The sequence below is a fragment of the Rhyacophila brunnea genome, unplaced genomic scaffold, assembly GCF_057557595.1.
Source record: "Rhyacophila brunnea isolate RB1 unplaced genomic scaffold, BYU_Rbru_1.0 scaffold_4, whole genome shotgun sequence".
Classification (NCBI taxonomy): Eukaryota; Metazoa; Arthropoda; class Insecta; order Trichoptera; family Rhyacophilidae; genus Rhyacophila; species Rhyacophila brunnea.
The window spans coordinates 7,031,700-7,053,678 of record NW_028233068.1 but is presented as its reverse complement, the minus strand read 5'-3'; the positions used below and the strand labels follow the sequence as shown (position 1 = coordinate 7,053,678).

Genomic DNA, 21,979 nt, shown 5'->3' with positions numbered 1-21,979 from the left:
ATTACATAATTACAATCATTTATTTTTGTTAATTCTTCGTGCTCCTCTCTCCCATGGGCATTTTTTATTAAATCAAGCCTCAGTAAACTCAATGCGTGGCGATCTAAGTCTTGGGCATCTGCTCCTGAAACATTCCCAGGCGTAAACAACTGCTTATGTTTCACATCAAATGTAAGGCCTCGTGATACGCTCGATTAAGATCGAATGTGGTGCGGGGCGGTTTGGTTTAGACTCTAGACTTTAGAGGGAACTATTAGTTAGTCAAGAAATGCGTCTTCTTCCTGGTTTTCTTGATCCTCTATCTTCCCCTGGTTGATCAACTGAAGTAGTGTATATGTGGCCAATGAAATCAAATTTCCGTTACAATTATTTTTTTCCGAAATCCTGCGTTTGTGGAAAGTTCATTTAAAATTGTATTTAATTTACAAATAAATAAACGTAATCGATAAACTGAAAAGAAGTCAACCATTTATTGTTACATAATCATCGGCTGGGCTCGATCCACTGCTGGATGAAGTTATTCTCTAGCTCCTTCCACCTCTCTCGGCCCTTAGTTCCTCCTTTGAACTTGTCGAGTTAGTCGATCCAGCAGACATTAATTAACTATATTTGAAACAGTGACGTCTTGTGGGGGTAGGCAGATTGAGCGTCGCTTGGGAGCGGCAGTTAGTCGAAGGGCGGCAAATCGAGGAGAAATAGCTACCTAAATAATAAAAAGTAATAACGAAAATACATTTCCATTACAAATTCAGCACTGGTTGGAAACATAATGTATTAATTAACATAAAAGATTTAACAGGACTTTATTTTTTGTTGGGTTCGCGATGTCTAGTTTACTTCCGTTGCCCTTCGGCGTCCTTGGCGACCAGATATGACACGAGCAGATTTGCGAATAATTATAATCTATATTTTGTTAGTAATGTATCAATACAACACATTTCTTAGATATTGGAGTCATGGAAGGATGATAAAAAATACTGTATAAAGAATGAGGTGGCATTTTGGCGCAGCCTAGGGGCGGGCCTTCTGTCTAGGGACGTCACTGATTGGAAAGCATACTTAAAATAGATTTCACAATTTTCATAAGCGTTGAAAGTATTTTTTATGCTATTAATAAATATATCCTTTGTTTTAGTTTACTTTAAGCCAATAGTAGGAATAGGAAAACTCACTTCAGTTTTATTTTTCTCACTCTCGATAATGCTAAGGTATATTATAATATATATACGTACACCTACATAAATTAATTGTAGGTAGGTACCTATAATATTATTTTAACGGTCAACTATGGGTTCCACCAGAAGCCTTAAGAACGGGAAAGCAATCAAGAGCAGCTTTGATTAATTTGTGATGCTCTGGTGCAGAATACAGAGTTATGTAGGTATCTAGCCTATTGTGCATAATAACTAAAGCCATAAAAAGCAAACAAATGCACTCTATAACCAGATAAAGTAAGACTATCACAATAATTTGCTACCTACATAAATTTAATTGTCTATCTATAACATAGGCTTAGAATCAGCGCTCGAAATGGAAAATTTTACGAACCGGAGCGCTCGATGATTTTACAAAATATCAACTATATTATACAATATTATTATATATTATATACTACATTAATTGTAAATGTGATTTATAAAAATAATTGTTATTTTTTTTATTATATGAAATATCTAGCACAGACGGTCAAATTAATACGATATCCATATATCCTATATCCACGAGACGGAGCGATAATTTTGTGGATTTTATGAACCAGAACGGCGCTCCGGTGCGTTCCGGTCCATTTCGAGCCCTGTTTAGAATATAGACTCTATGTTCTAAGCTTTATAGTTTATATCAAGGGTTCCAAATGTATGGGCAGCGACATTTGTTGTATTTATATTTATCTGACACTTAGACCTTATTAAACATATTAATATAATATTCTGAATTATAACATGAAGCAACGCTCGAAATGCAGTGACGCCCCTAGACAAAATGCCGCCCCTAGGCAGCGCCAAAATGCCGCCCCATATTTTTATCATCCTTTTATGACTCCAATATCTAAGAAATGTGTTGTATCGATACAAAATATATACTACTAAAATATACACAATTATATTTAGACGTAAAAAGCGAATAAATATGATGTTAGACTCCCAAATCAACAGAGTCTGAGGCCTTATTTGGTTGATATTTCTGACACATTTTGTTTGTACCATTTATCACACAGAGTTATTATTTTCATACTTACCATTATATAATATACATATTATTGTACAACGTGAAAAAAATAATTTTAGCTATTTCTATATACGTATCATATTATTTCTACATATTCCAAATGATTCTCCTCGATTTGCCGCCCTTCGAGTAACTGCCGCCCCCAAGCGACGCTCAATCTGCATACCCCCACGGGATGTCACTGTCGAAATGACAGGAGCGCACCGGAACGCAGCCCGGTTCGTGAAATCGCCAAATTATCGCTCCGTCTCGTGAAAAAATTTAATATTGTTTTCCGGTTCGTGAAATATTTAAAAAAGTAATTAAATTGATTTTTTATATATATACATACATAGGTAGGTACCTACATATTTAAAATTTAATACGAAACTTATCGGATTCTTGGTAGAAAAAATAATATTTATGACGTTTCTACGTGTGACGTGAATATACCTACATAAAATTAGATAAAAGTGTTAATATTTTCTGATTTTTTTTGTGTTATTTCGACCGCTGACATGATGTGATTTGAAACGACCAATACTGATGGAGCACAAAAGCACAATGTATGCACAATGAGTAAATTAATAATATTGTATTTTTATGACATGCTATAAAATCACTTTTTTACCGTCTGTGAAACAAACGTATGAGATAATTAATTGTATTGTCATTTTTATAAAAAGAACATTTTTGGCGCCATTTTGTCGTAGGTAAAAAGATCTTTTTTTAGGAACGTTTTATTTATTATTATATTGCACTGACACCTTTTTGTTTACAGCTTAAAATGGCGAATGCATTTAAAATGAATACCTCCTAAATAAGAATATAGGTGCCTAGGTACGTACTTAATAATATGTTTATATTTCGCGTTAATTGCCGCCCTGTGGCGAGTGACACCCTACAAAGTAGGCAACAATTATGTACTTATATACCTTATTGTATTTTATCATAAGATACAATTTTCGTTATTGAATAAAACATATTTTTAATATAATCATTAAACAAATAGATACGTTTTTTGGTGCAATTATATCTCCCTAAATATTAATATTTTTACTAAGATGTTTCAACTATTCTCTACTTAAAAGTATTGATTGTGGTTGTGTATACATTATTTTATGAAAAAATACCATAGTAATTTATAAATCAAATGAAAACAAAATTTGGTATTTGTATCAAAGTGCCACAATGCCGAGACGTGACCTGACCTGACGTGCCGTGACGTCCGTAGACAAGATGCCGTCATATTTTTGTACACAGTATGATTTATCATCAGTGCACGCGTCGTTTCTGGTCACCATGGACGTTGAAGGGCAACGAAAGTAAACTATACATCGCAAACCCGACAAAAAATACAGTCGTGGTTAACCTTTTATGTTAATTAATACATTTGATTCCAACCAGTGAGCTGCATTTTTAATGGAACGATATTTTCATTATTACTAAGTTTAGGTAACTATTTCTATATACAAAATGATCCTTCTTCTCGATTTACCGCCCTTCGAGTAACTGCCGCTCCCACCCAGTGCTCAATCTACCTACCCACACGGGACGTCACTGGATTGATACACCTAGTACTTATAATTTGTTTTTACAAAGTGATAATACTTATAATAATTGTTGGAATCAACGACTAATGTAAGTTGTCAGTGTACCTAAAATGTAAGTGTTAAATGAAACAAATATTTTTACATAAATGAATAAGTAAATACTATACTTATTTTTATACTTTGAAAAACACATTAAGTACATATTTCTACTGAACTGCTCGTATTCCAGGTAGTTACCTACCTAATTCTTCTCATTAATATTCGTTCTCTTGATTTTTTCTATGTACGTACCTATTATTGATATTGACGATATTGGTCCGGGCTTAGTAATACAATAATATTGTATTAATAAATTATATTATTATATGTTATTGGGGTACATTGATAATAACGTACGTACCCCGGCACGTACATCTAATTAAAAAAATATTTATTCACTCTACAAAAATATAATTTTATAAGACCTGTAGGTATCTTAAATATCGGTTACTTAAATAAACGAACTAACCAACAAATTATTGACTTTGGTGGTTTTATAAGTGGAGAGAGTTATTTGAAGGCAGTTAAATTTGAAACTTTTGTAGTAAAATCAATAGGCACCTACCAATATTTGCCTACTGGTAAAAATTTCAACCTCATAGCAATGCCAATACTGGATATTATAATATTACAATATGTGAATCAATGTACCTCGTGTATCAGTGTACTCCGTTTCATCCTATTTTTACTGAATTCTTCGCCCCAGATTTAGGATCAAAACACTGCTGCTGTCAATCCTCGGAAATGGATCAGAATATTGGGTCATCAGCAACAATTAGTCTAAAAACGGTCTTTTGACAACTAAAGATCCTGAGGCGATATTTGGAGCAACTAATAATGAAGGTGGAGCGTGGTGTATACGTCACAACCGCGAAATCTACGGGAAATTTAGGGAACCCAACATTATCAAACTCATCAAACTTTCTCTACTAAAATGGGCTGACCGACCAGTGAGGAAGGTTTTTGATGTGCATCCTTCTGGCCGGAGGAGTATAGGAGGACCCAAGTTGCGGTGGTTGAATTGCGTGGCTCAGGTTGCATGAGCGATTGGAATACCGGATTGGAGGAGGGTTGCGTAAAGAATGATGATGATGATGAGAAATTGTGATGATTCATAGTTTTATTCACATGTATGCTTTTATTTTATCTCTACTTACATAATTTTGTGTGGATGCCAATTTACTATACAATTTTATGCAAACCAAATCCTCTGGTACCTACCTAATGCTCTAGAATGTGTACGGAAAGGGAAGAGCTGCTCAAGTCGATTCAACCAGCTGTTGGGCCCATCGGACCAATTACCTGGTCGCCACAAAGCGTCGCTATAGGATTGGTTTGCCAAATATCCGTTTTTGTCGAAATCGACCTTTTAATGCAGAATGTTTTTTGTATCTAAATGAACCAGAACCATCCTTTTATTGAAATTACTTGGTAATGGTAATGAATACATCATTCATATGCTGTAAAAACAACAATTTAAATATCTCCATGTATTTAAATATAGGATTATGAAATTTGTTTTTCGTCTCCTGAACATTTGGTCTATTCGGGAAACCAATCCTACAGCGACGAAAGGTCAATGGGAGGAGTCCAATATCTTTGGATATATCCGATTAAAATCGGATGTGGTGCGGGGCAAGTGTGATTTGGTAGGGGTCAACAACTGTGCAGTTTTATGGTTAATTTAGAATTTAGGTAGGTAATTAATAATGGAGAATAATTATTATGTCTCTAATAATTCTAAAATAGTAAAAAACTGGATGGGTATAATATAATATTATGATATAGTATACCTAGTATTATTTCTATATATAATATAGTATTATTTCAATAGCATTCCTGCAACCAAAAGTCGCGGCACGCCTTTGGTTGGTACCTTCACCTACCTATGCAAATATTGAATTAATTTTTGTAGGTATACCTATGTACTAAAATATCTATTTAATTTTTTAGTGTATTGTGATTATTATTTACTAATGAGAATTTTTCCATGCCGCAAATAACCACGTAACAAATGGAAAATTCTGTAGATTTAAATTAAGTGCTTTTGTAAGAAGTGGAATGTTTATAACATATATCCCCAATAATAATTAAGTATACATAACAAAAAAATGCACAGCGGATTGTTAATTTTATTAAGTTGAACACTTTCACTTTCAACCATAATGGCAATACCAGTTATTTCTGTGTTTTGTAGCTTCATTCTTGTCTTTTGGTAAATTTCTTTTTCTCCTGGCTTTGAAATTTAGGATATGGACGAAGATGCAGGTTAATATAATTCTTTTGTGTTAATATATCGAATATTTTGTTGTCACCCTTTTCTTTATTCATTCATCTTTTTAATGTCGCCCGATAAACTTGACAGACTAATCGATTGATGTCGGCTATGCAACCTAACCTATTTCGTTGACAAAACGTTAAATCTTTAACAACAGAATCAACATTATTATATTTTTAATTTGCTAATAGTATGTGGCAGAACTTCAGCTTATAAGCGTTTGTGTTGAATTAGTGCACTAAGTCATTGAAGGCATAATATTTTATGTTTGGTTTTTATGGCGTTTAAAATTCGGCGTCAGCATTGATAGATAATATTGTTATAATGTGATTGTTTTTTTTTTTTTTTAAGATTCTGGTAGCGAAATGTTGAATAAATCAGGTTCAACGGGCTCCAGATCTTCAGAGTCCAGGTCCAGATCACGAAGTTCAAATGCAGCGTCCAGAAATGGTTTGTGATATCCAATATTATCTGTTGCACCTTCAAACATTCCAACATATTTACCTGTCATAATACAATTATATGAATAGAGTAATGTTTGACATATATTACCATCACTTCACGTGAGCGACATGAGCCCATGGTAAGCTCGCACCACGGGCAAAGTGTGCCATGTCATTTTACTTGGTATTTACAATCTTATTAGACAGATGCTTTCATCCCATAGCACATTTTGAGCTGAAAACGAATAGTGCCAGCAAAATCTGCAAAACTCTTTCAGAACCACACCAAGGTCAACTCACACATGCCACGCCACATCACCAACCTAATGCGCTGTAAAAAATTTTTTTTATGCAAGTTTACTCAATCTGAGTCACTCATGTATTTTTTATTTTAGTGGTTTGGAAAGGAGCTACAGGTGACAGGAAATGGCCTGAACCAGCACCATCTTTAAATTAATAAAGCCTGAGCATATATTTTTGCACAAGCAAGGAGTGGTCCACTGTTCAGCTTTCAAAACCAGATTGCTTGACATATTGATTCGCCCTTTCTCGTTTCAAATTGAATTATAAAATATTCTCAAATCAAACATATTAATAAATTATACATTCCTGTTATTCATCAGCAAGTCAGACTAGCCCTTCACACCAAAACCGGTGGTAATATCGATTTCCAAAAAATATGTAGCGTTGATCTATGCATTCCATTTTTGTAGAAGGTGTGTTAATGCTAGTGTATTATTTATCATGTAACTTATCTATTCAAATCAAACCATTTCCTGTGTGAACACGACAGACGCGTCAGTATGAGCACTCTATAGAACAATGACAGGTCATCCATAGACAACAACGGGAGGGGCGGAAAAAGTAGGACCAGTCGTTGTGAATGTGTCGGCTTTCTACTTGAGTCGGCAATGCCTGAACATATTACCATTAAATCTATTAAAGCTATCTCAGCATGACAGCACATTACGTGATAGTAATGTGTTGGGGCCATAATTGACACTATGTTTTTGTAGGTTGGCAGCTTTTATTATTGAATGTTCTGATGGATATAGCACATGAGATCACGTAAAGTGATAGTAATATATTTATAACATAACGTAGGTACCTATTAGAATTAGTTCATTAAAATTATTTTTCTCTAGGGTCAGTGTCGCCTGTTAACTCCAATCGCTCCAATAAGAGTGGCTCAAATGGACCGGCATCTCCTGCTAGATCTATATCTGTGTCGAGATCTGCTTCGCCCACTTCCGTTAAATCCAAGTAAACAGACAAAAATTATTTCATATTATATTGACATTCAATGTTCATTCAACTTGTGTATTAACCATTTTCGTTTCACATTTATTTTTCAGATCGAGATCAAGATCCGGTTCTGAACGTTCCCTCAGTCATACTAACAAATCCAGAACTGGTTCTCCAGCATCTGTGAGATCTGGTACTGCGTCTAGACACTCCAGGTCCGGTTCTAGAAAATCGGCATCAGGTTCTAGGCATTCATCGGGATCCAGAAAATCTCGATCAGGATCTAGAAAGTCACGTTCCGGATCGAGGCGTTCCCGTTCCGGATCCAGAAAATCGAATTCCGGCTCCAGGAGATCTCGTTCGGATTCCAGAAAATCTGGTAGCCAAGCTTCTAACGGGTCCAAAAATAGCAATCATTCTGGTTCCCAAAAATCTCCCTCCAAGTCCCCGGTCGCCGATACCCAAAGAACGGTTACTTCTCGATCTAAATCGCGTAGTGTCAGACCAAGTAAGTCTAGAAGCGGATCGAGAAAATCATCGGTCCGATCGCATAAATCTGCTTCACTGAAATCCAGGTCCAAGTCTGGCTCCGCCAAGTCAAGATCTCATTCGGCAAAGTCTAAATCAAAAAGTCGCTCCCCAAAAACTATTTCGGCCGACGCTGCAGCACGAGTGTCCGCAAATAGTGAAGATGTTGACACGGAAAAAATAGAAAATAAAAATGGCAAAACACCTCCTGAAAGATCTCCTAAGAATCGTACGAGAACTTTACGTTCCAAATCGAGGTCCATCGAAAGAGATGAAGATACTGAAAAAAACACTTCCCCCGTAATAAGGTCTAGGAGTGGGTCGAGGAAATCTAATAGTGTTAGAAAATCAAGAAGTGGATCGAAAAAATCACGTAGCGGTTCTAGAGTTTCCAAGGCTGCCTCTAGAAAGTCACGAAGCGGTTCCAGATTATCAATCGCCAGCCCTGTAAAATCACCCAGCCGATCTGTGAAATCAAAAAAAGTGGCAAGAAAATCAAGAAGCGGTTCAAGGAAATCTATAAATGGGTCCAGGAAATCTAGAAGTGGTTCGAGAAAATCCAGAAGCGGTTCCAAAAAATCTAGAAGTGGGTCTAGGAAATCCAGAAGTGGTTCCAGAAAATCTAGAAGTCGTTCCAAAAAATCTAGAAGCGGCTCCAGGAAATCCAGAAGCGGTTCCAGGAAATCCAGAAGCGGTTCCAGAAAATTTAGAAGTCGTTCCAGAAAATCTAGAAGCGGTTCGAGAAAATCCAGAAGCGGTTCTAGAAAGTCCAGAAGCGGTTCCAGAAAATCTAGAAGTGGTTCAAGGAAATCAAGAAGTTGCTCCCGAAAGTCGCGATCTCGTTCCGGTTCAAGAAGGTCGAGATCCGGTTCGAGGCGATCAAGAAGTGGATCTAGATCCCGGTCAAGGTCTGGCTCAAGGTCAAAGAGTCGTTCCAAAAGCGGTTCAGCTCGTAGCAGGTACATTGTTTTTTTGTTTACTTGTATAGACTCTAGAATCTAGAGATATATTTACACTAAAATACAGTTTTTTTGCACAATTGCACCCAATTCTGGATGGATCCCTATACGCATTTTGACCCCCATTCACTGTGCCGCTTTTCTGTATTACAGTAGCGTGCTTAGGATGTCCGGCCAGCAAGGTAAATAACAAAACGGAAAATTCCATCTGCATATTGAGATTTATTTGTTTTTTTTTTTATCCAAATGACAATATTTTCTTTTGAGGTTTGAACATTGGACACGAATTTGACAAATCAATATACTTAAATCATTTCATATGTTGTTTTCACTTGCATTATTGTGATAAAGTCATATGGCTGTCCATTTATTGTGTAATGATCCGTAATACATCGCCAACACAGATTTATGAATGTAAAAATTTATGAAAACATGGCGTGTCAACCTATTTTGGTGGACCAAATGCAATCTAAACATAGTTTCTTATTGTTACTTTCATGCTGAGGCAAATATAGGTTGTAATTTTATTAAGCATAGAGTTAGGACGAGTTTACACTTAAATATATGTATTCTTTGTATGCATATAGCAATAGTTGTTGTTAGCTCAACATCTTCCTATTTTCTAATGTTTTGTTGTTTTGAAAACTTGTTTTCACTTGATTTTTTTTCCTTCAGGTCGGGCTCTCGCTCAAAATCCAGAAGCAGAAGCAAGTCGAGGTGGGATTATAATATAATATTAATTATTATCAACTATCATTTCTCTAAATATCTATATTGTTTTATTTATTTATGTATAATAATACACAAACAAAAAAAAATCTTGTAACTCACAAAGCCTGTCTGAAATTTAATATCTGTGCTGGTATTATTGTATTATTTATTATAAGAATAACTTTTAATATCATATTACGTGTTGTAAATGAAATACTATCTTTCATATCTACATTTTACATTATTATTAATTTTAATTATCGCATTTCATATGACCAATGACTTCTGTGAAAATTTCAATTAGCGAACTGTTACATATTAAATTTATCTATTCTTTAATTGTTAACATTTTAACAGGCACATTGATTATCCAGGTGCATACTAAATAAAATTGCTCCGGTTTCAGATCGCGCAGCGGCTCACGTCGATCCAGCAGGAGTAAGTCGGGATCCATTGGAAGAAAGAAGAAAAGGGTTAGAGAAGTTCTCTCGGACTCAGAAGCTGAAGGTAAAAAAAAATCACAGTCGTCTCCATATATCTTAAGTAGAATAATTTTACAGAGCAATAAAATTATCTTGTTATGTCTATCTATGAGGGCTGTTCAAAATGTATCTGACTTTTGTTATTCCGATGCCTCAAGTCTCCTCCGTGGGATGTGGAGGCTACCTTAATGTGCATATGTGATTTTTTTTCCATAAGACAGTCGCACGTTGGCTGCCTAGGAATGAGGGAGACATGAAACGATTTGAGCAGCGGTATTGCATCAAGTTTGGTAAAACCCAATCGGAAACTATTCAGAAGATTCAGCAGGCTATTCATACATATTAACACTTAACGGTCCGGGAACGCCACATTGGCGTCCTTATCGAGCCGAACGTTACGATCCGGGGACGCCAACGTGGCGTTTTCACTTACGCATATCTTTACTGTGAAAATTAAATATGAAATTTAATATTTGGTTGCAAGATCTATCGACAGATGGTTGAATGACATGTGCAAGAAGTAAAAGCACGATGGAAAAAAAATATTTCGCGGTTTTTACAGAGATGGCGGACGTAATACCATTCAGTATTTTTTTGTACGTATACCATTTTTTTAATTAGTTACAAGCCCGTTTCTAGGCGGGTGAATCACGAGACATAAACAAAAAAGGTAATAAACACTCAATGTTATATTCCAGTGTCGTCACTTCAACTTCGAAATTTTATTGTCGACCCTTTTCAGTGGTAGTCAACCATTTATGAACCTGCATTCTTTTTTTTTTAAATTAACGCGATTTTTATCTATGAAATTGCGTGCTATTTGATATTTTGTCTTTAATGGTTTACTACCCATGAAACGTCCACCATGCTTCATCATCCATGATAGAAATTTTATCTTGAAAATGAGAACAGTTATAAATGTGAACTTGTATCGCGTTGTTATTTTCGTTCGCTTTTTTCGGGAGATTATTGCTTGTGTAACTGCATAAATAATAGCTATTATTATTTATATTTGTTGCACTAATTTCATTGAAAAAATAATTAATCTAAGTATATTTTAGCTAGAATATATATTTTTTATTAGTTTTATCTCCAAAAACACTTTTTAAAATGGAGGACCAATCGTTTTTAGAGGAAAACTATGCGGATTGTATGTCAGATATTCCCAGTGACTGTGAAGATATCGGAGATTTTAGTGATATTGAAACAGATTCATTTGCTCCTTTGAGAACACGCCCACGTACAACATATTTCGCGAGTGATTCTGAGGATCTCCGCCGAGAGAGAACAAGCTATTTGAAGGATTATCAGGAGTAACATTTGACACTGATAATTTAAGTCCTGAAGCTAAATCTAAAAAATGAGTGGACATAACCATGTCGGAGTTAAAAAAGTGGTTCGGGTTGGTGATAATAATGGGAATTGTCAGAAAAGCGACTCCGTCTTATTGGTCGACAAATCCACTTATAGAGACTCCCATATTTTCTAAAACTATGCCACGTAAGCGGTTTTTCAAATATTGCGATATTTACAATTCACTAATAATGAAAAATGAAATTTCACGATTTTTTGTTGAACATAAAGTTTGGATCGAGGATATACAGACATCTGAATCAATTGATGTTGCGGAAACGCATGCACCTTCTATATCTTCTGAGACAGATTCAACCCATAAAACCAGTTCACCTACTTCATTACAAAGTATAGGCAGTATAAAATTACATCAAATATCTCCGCAATTTTCAGTCACAATCAAATATTTCCGCAACTAATAAACGTTTAAGAAGAAAGTGTGAAGTGTGTTCCTCACATAAACTTCGAAAAGAAACTATTTACATGTCCAAAGAGTGTAAAGTACCTCTACATCTACATATTGGTAATTGCTTTTCTTATCATTTAAAAAAGTGTATTAGTTGTTAGTTCATTTTACATTCATAGTTTTATAAACTATTTCAAATAATTACAGCTTTAGTATTTGATTTGTTTTAAATCTACTCGTACACTATATTATTATGTGCCAATAATTATTTCGTGCCTAGCCAGTTATCTAAAGGTATTATCCATAAGATTGAGTGTTCATTCAAATATTTTTGTGGAATATAAGTAGATTTTTGTTTTACAATTTATTGCTCATAGATTTTGTTATATGATTTTTTTACGCACGCCTCTGCACTGTTATTGGATTGTCTCGATTCTTACAAAAATACCAAATTGTAATAAGCTGTGGGAATGTATATGCGTGCATTTTATTTAATTGAATTTACTCGAAAATATGCACGCCACTGCACTGCCTCAGCCATAAAACTCATAAAACCAATAAATCAGTCATTAGTGTTCTTTCGGGAATGAATGTGCATTTATTTTAAACACTTCACAGTTTGTGTGAAGTCTTTGTTATTTTATTATATTTGATAATCAGAGATATGAGTAGCTAGCGCTAAAAATGAATTGATACGTATTCTATAGCCTTGTAAAACATTTTGTATTTGAATATTTTATTACATTTTTTAATTAAAAACTAATATATTGTGATTGCTTTATATATCAATAGGCTGTTTCCTTTACATTATATTTAACAAATTGAACTAATCTAATAACATATAATAAACAATTTACGAAAATTTACAAATTATATACTTTACCTTTATGGAACGCGGGCCAGAGGTTGACAAGTGTTGAATAAATGACACAATTTGATGCATTGATATATTTTAAGTATTTTCTGAAAATTTTATTGAAATATATCAATAGGTTCAAAAGTTATATCATTTTTAACTTCGCGATCGAAATTTGTTGATTTTCATTTAAAAATACCGGATATTGGTGTAGGTACGTCGCGAAAATTCGCGGACCGTATAGTGTTAAGACTTCGTACAGCTGGTTTAAAGAAGACTGCAACCCTACCCGCGGTAGACCCTCAACAAGCTGAAATAACGAGGTCGTTGATTTTGGTCATGCAGGTCGACAACGCACCAACTGATCACATATGATCCAGACTTTCTTGGCCGAATATAGCACTTATATGGTTTGTCAGGGCTCTTCTCCCGACATGGCTTTTTATGATTTCTGGCTGTTCTTTAAGCTGTAAATACCGCTGAAAGAGATCTGAAATAGTCACGAGGAGATACCATGCGGAACACGGTAGCTGAACTGTTCTCCATTCCGATAGAGACGTTCCAGAAATGTTTCCAATGTCTGGGTTTCAGATCACCACGTGTAATTTTATTTTTCTCTGTTAAAGATCCGATACTTTTTGAACAAACTTCTTATCTATATCAACTTATCTATTTCATATCTATCCATTCATGACAAGCCGGTGGGACTTTGACCAGAGAAGAAATGCAGAGGATTTTTAGTCAAAACATTTGGACGAGTCACTGCATCAGTTCTCTCTTTTATTTGTCATGTAACATTACAGTTAGCGAAAATGTGTATCCATGGGCCACAACCCTGAAACACGCAATAACGCTACTTTCGCCACAATGTTAATTTTAATCGGTGATGTAGCATCAAATATATAATATAGCAATTGTTGAAAATGATACAGGTGAAGCGCCAAAAAAGAAGATAGCGACTGGTCTGATAGACTCTGACAATGAGAATGAGAATGAGAAGGAGGAAACAGAAGGGGCAAAGGCGGAGGTGGAGGGAGCGGCCGCTGAGAAAGTTGACGGAGAAGTGGCACCTGAAAATGAAAACAAAGTCGTGGATGATGGAGACTCTGACGACGGTTTGGAGCCAGATAGAGATCTCAATAGGTATATTGAATCGTTTTTATTAAAAAAATATCAATTAGAATTTTCAAATAATATTTGTATTGGAAGGACCCATTAGTAACTTCTTCTTATAAACTCATCACGGACAACTGGACATTTGTAACATGTATAATGACACTTCAAAACAATGTACTGACCATAAAATATATGATTTATCTAATAATGTATATTATATACTAACTGTGATACTGTGCAAACATGAGCCGAACTGGCAAAATAACAATGTAAAGTATATAGCTTTGGTCACCGTAACTGGTTACATGGTAATTTCGGCCTCAAAGGATAAGATTCTTCTCTTACTCATTAAAAAAATGCAAAATGCCAAATAAAAAGCAAAAAAGCACGGTTCGCGGAGATGCGAGTCATTATATAAAAAAAATGTTTAGTTACGCTGAGCATGAGACACCCACGATGGTGGAGCAGTAATTTGTTGGCATATAATATCATAGGTCCTGTAAAAATTATATGTTGTTATTTTTCAATGTGTTTGGACCCGACAGTTTGAGCAAATGACTAACATCAATTTCTTGTAAAATAAAATTCTGTTACGAAAACTCTTCTTGTGGCTGCCAAGGTCCACATTGGATTGTAGAGCTAATTTTTACAAAATTTTTATCCATTCCATCTGTACATTTTTCTAGCCGTGAAGCAGGCATGTCTGACTTCGAGATCATGTTGGCTAGGAAAAGAGAAGAAAAGAGTCGCAGAAAGAAGAGGAGAGACATAGATATCATCAATGACAATGACGATCTCATCGCTCAACTTTTACAAAACATGAAGACAGCGGCGGAGGTTTGTTTTAATTCAATTTGATGTAACTCTTTACTTACATGATTGTATAAACATTTTTCTTTTCTTTTTGTCATATCACCATCCTCCGTTACTTGGATTATTAAGCTTTTTTTTAATCGATCAAATCTGTTTATTATAAGTGAAAACGATGACTATGTCGGATGAATGTTTACAGGACGATAGAGAATTGATAAAACAAAACCAACCGGCTGTGAAGAAGATATCTATGCTGAAGAAGGCCATGTCACAGCTGATCAAGAAGGACCTACAGTTGGCCTTTCTGGAGCATAATGTACTCAACGTCCTCTGCGATTGGTTGGCCCCCATGCCCAACAGAGCTCTGCCGTGCCTGCTCATCAGAGAGAGTATTCTCAAGTTGCTGCAAGATGTAATGATGTCCATTTTTATTTGAAGCCATTTAGCACTTTAATGAACGCCTGCATCTCATTTCATAGTATATTGTAAAAAGATTGGTCTTGTCCTCTTCATATATTGTTTTAATACTCAAAGATATTTAAATCCATTTGAGTATTTAACAAAATAGATGAAGACTTATAGGTAGACCATCATAAATTGTCCGGTATTCAGATTTAGAATAATATATATTTCAGCGTAATGCATCTACCACTTAAACAATCCAAAAATTACATAGTATTTAAAGGTGTCAGTCACTAGGTTCTCACACTGATTTCATTATGAAACAGGTGGAAGAATAAATAAATTCATTTTATTGTTTTTATTATGTTTAGAAAATTCTGAGAAGAGTCGAGGTAAACATTAAATATATAAATATGTATGGTCTTTTCCGCTATTCGTGATATATGTATATATTTTGTAACATAATTATATACGTGTTTTGTTAGTTTGATTGAATGTGCATCAAATGGAAAATAGAATGATTAGCATGATCGTATTTCATCTCATGAATAAATTCAGCCATATTCTAAGTCATCTTCAAAATTAAAACTTTAAGCCACATCATTTTTATGACACAGTAAATAATTGGTGTACATATTGGATATTAATATTTCTTTGATATTTTCAGTTTCCAACAATAGATAAGTCTTACCTGAAACAATCAGGTATCGGTAAAGCAGTCATGTACCTTTACAAACATCCAAAGGAGACGAAACAGAACAGGGAGAGGGCCGGAAGATTGATCTCCGAGTGGGCGAGGCCAATATTCAACTTGAGTGCTGACTATAAAGGTACTGTCCACTAAAGGAAAACCAGAAATTATATTTCCTCTTTGTTACATTAATCTAAATGTGTGATGAATACTGCCGAACATAATATTTGAATTCGTATAATGCCATTACCAGTGTTGTTATTCTGTCCACAGTCAAAATCGAAACGGGGAAATCTATTTTGGTCTACAGCGTACAATTGAGCCCATATAAGGAAAACGAGCGTTATCATGATAATGCTGTTTTTCACTAAATCAGTTCAAATTACGCGGCATACACCTATGCATGCACTCACCAAATATTACTTAAATATTATATATTCTAACAATAGGTGGCAGTAGACAGTCCAAACTGACCACGCGAAGTACGCTGTTTATCCGTACACCATAATATCTATGTCATACGCGACTTATACACAATTCGTACTTGCGGGACGGTCGCGTCATTTCCATTTGTTATTGCGATAAATTTTTTTTACTCTTCAGAGTATAAAATCTCGATCTATTTGTTCTAATAAAGGCGTGTCTAATGAAACTAATTATTACGTCAAAAAGGAATAGTGATCAAAGTTATAAAACTTTTAAAGGAGAGATTATCAAGCTATAAGTGCTGTCAAAAGGTGTGCAATACAATATTTTCAGCCGTTGAACAAATTAATTTAATTAGTTTAATTTTAAGTTTTAATTTAGTTTTGGGAAAAGGGAAATAAAATTCAAAGAGATGCAAAGAAAATGGAAGACATTTAGTCTTGTTTGCCTTATGTGAAGCCAACAGAGTGCTGATAGGTTAAAAAAAATATTGAAATTTATCCCAATAAATGTTGAAAATGGACTACTGATGAAGACATCACTTCAAGTGACTGATTAAAAACTTAGGATAAAGGATGTTACCGTCAAAATCAGTTATACGGTTGTTTTATTAAAAATTTTTTTGTATATTTTTTATAAACAATGGTTTATGCTATAAAGTTTTTTTGATTAATAAACCGTGTTCTCAATTACTCAAACTACTTTATTCATCAGAATTAAATATTTTTGATAATGGGTATCTCTATAACAACCGACTGACATATTTAAGAGCCAATATCTCTGAACAATGTTTTCATGATACTTTCCGCATAAGGGCTAATTAGTATTGTGTAAACTGTCCAGAGTCATAAAAATGTGATCAGTCGAGGGCAACAATTACAATATCATTTTGAAAGGAAAATGGGTAAATAATTCTGAGTACTAATGGAAAAGAGGGATGTCTAAAGTCACTGTTTCAGGAGAGAGGAGATGATTTTATGTGAAATTTACTAGTTCAGTCGTTGCTTCGACTCATACCTTTCCCATCTATGCATATTATGTGCATTATGGTTAATTTCGAATATGCAACTAGTTTTATTCAACAAACGGTCAGATCAGAGGGTCTCCCATGACTTGTCAGAAAAATTTATGTTTGAAATTGTAGCAGTCGTGACGATACCTTCAGTGTCCTGGCATATAAAAATATTCAATAAATCGTAATAAAGTACACTATTTCATGAGCCAGTCATTGAAAATTGTGGCTTTTCTTAAAACATCATAAATTACTTATTTTAAGAACGTAATAAAAATAATCTTGACGTTTTATGACCCATTAACACACACAGAACCCGAAATTTGGTAGGCACAGCGCTGATCGTAAATGATATTAATAGCGCTGATCGTAAATGATATTAATGAAAATCAAAAAAAAAAAATTATGTTTTTCCCCATACATTTCATAATTCGTAATTCAAATTTTTTTTCGATTTTCGGTCCCGTGGAATTCATATTAACGAGGTTTTACTGTATCTTTTTTAATGCTACAGATAACTTATCGCTGTTTATTATTCAGTCGATTTTAATTCCAATATAACATAATCATAATCTTAATTTTGTTCAGCTTTGACTCGTGAGGAGAGACAGGAGAGAGATTTGGCCCAGATGTCGGGAATTGCGAGAAAACGAGTGCGCGGTCAAGATTCTGATGAAGATGATGACGCTCCCACCGGAAGCGGAAGCAGGAACAAGAAAGCAAGCAAGGACCTCATCGGCGGTGGAGGGTCTGACGAAAAGTAAGATAATCTGTATTCTACACTCTGTAGTCTGTTACTTTCACCCAGTGCATAACACGTACATTTTGTAAATAATGTTATCTACCATATGATTTTTTCAAACTCTCTATTTTAATTCATCATACCTACATGAAAAATTAATATTATAAATTATTTAGTATGTAAATATTGTTATATTTTTTGAATATTTCCTCTAAATTGTATGCAACTGTCAATTCCACGGCTTCCAAAATATGATCCAACCATATTTATGTAGACATGTGATCAGGGTTATATTAAAATATTATTGTAACTTGCAGAGCCTTGCGGCCCGGCGACAAGGGTTGGGTAGCGAGAGCCAGGGTGCCGATGCCTTCCAGCAAAGACTACGTCGTCCGACCTAAGTCCACCTGCGAAATTGAGATGTCCAGGGTGAGTGTTCAGTGTTAGGGTGACAAACAAAATTTCTTTAAAACATTACCATTCCTCGCCTTTCAACACTTTCTCCTATTACGAGGATAAGATAACTAAATTGTGATTTTCGACTTGCAGGTGACAAAGAAAAAGATGACGAGATATGAAAAACATATGAAGAGGTTTATTGACCAGAAGAGACTCAAATCATCCCGCAGAGCCGTTGAAATATCCATTGAGGGAAGGAAGATGGCGTTATAAATTATTTCTATTATATCTTTTACATTACGTATTATTATGTTGTACTCATAAGCACTTAAAATAAGTTTAATATTCCTTGAATTGTTTTGAAGCATTTTTCGAACCCTGCTGAAAATATTTTGTCTTATTCGGTGTACATTTCAATTCATATCTCGATTTATGCAATAGGAATATAAATTTTAACGTGTAAATAAAATTTATGTGTTTTACTTATCTTAATTACGTCTTTGCAAAAATCTGCACCAGCCCATTTGTGAAATAGGTGTGTATTTAATTTTAATAAACCTTTCATGCTAATTTGAAACTTTTGTGTAATGAACAAACATCTGGTGCAGTTAGTCTAATAATGAAATGTAATTAATATTTTTAAGTATTTTATAAAGTAGGAATCAATTTAATAAACAATTCAAGACAAATGAGTTTTATTCATTACCTACGTTATAGGTTAGTTAGGAGCTATCTGGAAAGCATGTTTTCACGATTTGCTAAAAATGATCACCCGAACAAAGAGCTTATAAATAATTACAGTAAAACCTCGCTAATACGAATTCCATGGGACCGAAAATCGAAAAAAAATTCGAATTACAAATTTTTTTTTGATTTTCATTAATTTCGTTTCTGATCATAGATGTGCCTACCGAATTGGGTCATAAAATGTCAGGATTATTTTTTTTACCATCATTGCATAAGTAATTTTTGATGTTTTAAAAAAAGTCCGTCATAATTTTCAAAGACTGGCTCATGAAATAGTGTACTTTATTACGATTTATTGAATATTTGTATATGCCAGGGACTCTGAAATCATTTCGAATTGAAGGTATGGTTTCATATGAAAATAATGTTCAAGGGACTTTTTTTTCGGGAAAATTTCGAATTATCAGTGTTCTTACTAATGAGGTTTTACTGTATGCATACAAAGAAATGAAGATAAAGAAAAGTTTTCAATTATTGAAAAAGCTAAATAAACCATAATATCGCCTGTATACGTGCTTGGATATACTTGCACCAATAGTGTGTATTTTAAACCATCGCAATAATAACTGTTTACACGTAAAAGTGCTGACTGCATCACCAATCTCATTCTTCAAAAGTAAGCGAGACACGATGTTGTCATTGTTTGGCACTATTTGACATTCTATTGTGCAGGCGCAGACATTGCACAATTGTCGCGTGAAAATTCAGTAACTTCTGAACATTTTTGATCTCTGCATACAGTAAAACCTCGTTAGTAAGAACACTGATAATTCGAAATTCGCTGTAATTCGAAATTTTCTTCAAATTACATCGTAATAATGTACACTATTTCATGAGTCAGGGGCGTTATGTTGTAACTTGCGAGTTGAAGTTGCCCGGTCGACATGACATCATTGTGACGTACTACCGGAGTGATAATAGCATTCGAGAAATTAACGCTACTCAAATACTGGCGTTATTCATTGTCCCCATACACAAATAGGTGTTTCAGCGTAATAATATCTATGGTGAGCCGTGTGCTTGGGCGGCTCGCCTCGATGCGTGTATTGAAGTTACATCATTTCGTTGGGTGACTTCATGTCACAAGTTATAACATAAGGCCCCTGTCATTGAAAATTATGACAGACTTTTTTTAAAACAAATAATCCTGATATTTTATGACCCAATTTGGTAGGCACATTTATGATCAAAAACGAAATTAATGAAAATCAAAAAAAAAAAATTTATATTTTTCCCCCATACATTTCATAATTTGCAATTCGATTTTTTTTCCATTTTCAGTCCCATGGAATTTGTATTAATGAGGTTTTACTGTATCATTTATAGCCGCAGTCATATATGCCCAATTAGAAAAACCTATGTCAGGTTTTAAGGTGTCTAAAGATAGGCTAATCCTTATACTAAGTGGAAATGCTGTTGCGGATTGCAAAATCAGACCACTTCATTAATCAATAATGTTTTCTTAAATGTGTATAAATGCAGGTCCATTTTATTTTCACCTATCCTTTGAAACCAACACATATTATTTAAAAAATTGCATTATTTTAAGTTTTATTCAACTTACGCGATTTTTCGACTTACACGAAAATATTGGGAACGAATTAACCCATTGCAGACAGAATTAATTTTTTAGGATCACTTAAAAAGGCATACTGATTACTAAAATTGATATAACTCATGTATTATTCATTCAATTCAAATAAATCTTTTAAATATTTATAGGTTTTGAATTTTTCTATTAAATATTTACATTTTAAGTAAACTTTGTGTATAAGTGGAATGAAAAAAACATGTCAAATATAGTTTTTTGGGTTTCTTTAGCCTTTTTTTATACAAAATGACATTGATAAAAAGTCCATGATAGAAGTAAATAATAAAAGGAAGATATACTAAAACTGGAGCCAAATATAATACTCTTCAAGATATTTAGAAGATGGAGGGCCATTTTATGTTTATTACTATCTCCAACACCTCATATCTAGGGAACTGATGATTATTTTGACAAAATTTAAATAAAAATAGATTTTATAAATCAAATATTTCTTCAAAAATATATTGGACTGTATATAACTAACATCATAAAATGATAGCTACATATATTGTTAAGTAATTTCAACTTTTAAAAAAATCAAAATATGATTAATTTTTTTTGATTTTTATCATGTCCTGCATCCTGTAACACCGGCGCCGATAAGGCACGATGGGTTAATCACGTAAGTCAAGGAAGTACTATATTTAGATTACAATTTATAAAATTGTTGAAACAGGAAGGTAGGTATACAGTAAAACAATCGTATAGCACTGTGTCTTTATTTTTTTTCAACTCATTTGGCATACTCTTCAATTAATAACTAATAATTAATATGTATACATATCCGTAATTACATAGCACATTAAATATCTTTTTTTATTATTTATAATTTGTTGCTGTCCTAGTTAAAATATCTACAAAAATTGCTCAAAACACTTAGATTAATTAAAATTTACAATGCAGACAGATCACAAGTAGTTATTATATTACACATATAACATAAAACATTTCCTAGAAGCGAATGTCCACATAAAATGACTAG

General features: G+C 34.1%; 1 protein-coding gene across 1 annotated transcript; it reads left to right on the top strand.

Annotated features, from left to right (window-relative positions):
- The first annotated feature begins 5,983 nt into the window (after positions 1 to 5,983).
- Positions 5,984 to 19,346, top strand: LOC147066764 (uncharacterized). The gene is made up of 13 exons (XM_085954969.1): positions 5,984 to 6,065; positions 6,427 to 6,525; positions 7,664 to 7,781; positions 7,874 to 9,250; positions 9,926 to 9,967; positions 10,368 to 10,468; positions 13,991 to 14,201; positions 14,861 to 15,011; positions 15,187 to 15,399; positions 16,057 to 16,219; positions 18,107 to 18,278; positions 18,578 to 18,689; positions 18,810 to 19,346. Exons 1-13 carry the CDS (start codon positions 6,050 to 6,052, stop codon positions 18,930 to 18,932), a joined length of 2,898 nt encoding a protein of 965 aa, XP_085811095.1. The 5' UTR covers positions 5,984 to 6,049; the 3' UTR covers positions 18,933 to 19,346.
- The last annotated feature ends 2,633 nt before the right edge of the window (positions 19,347 to 21,979 follow it).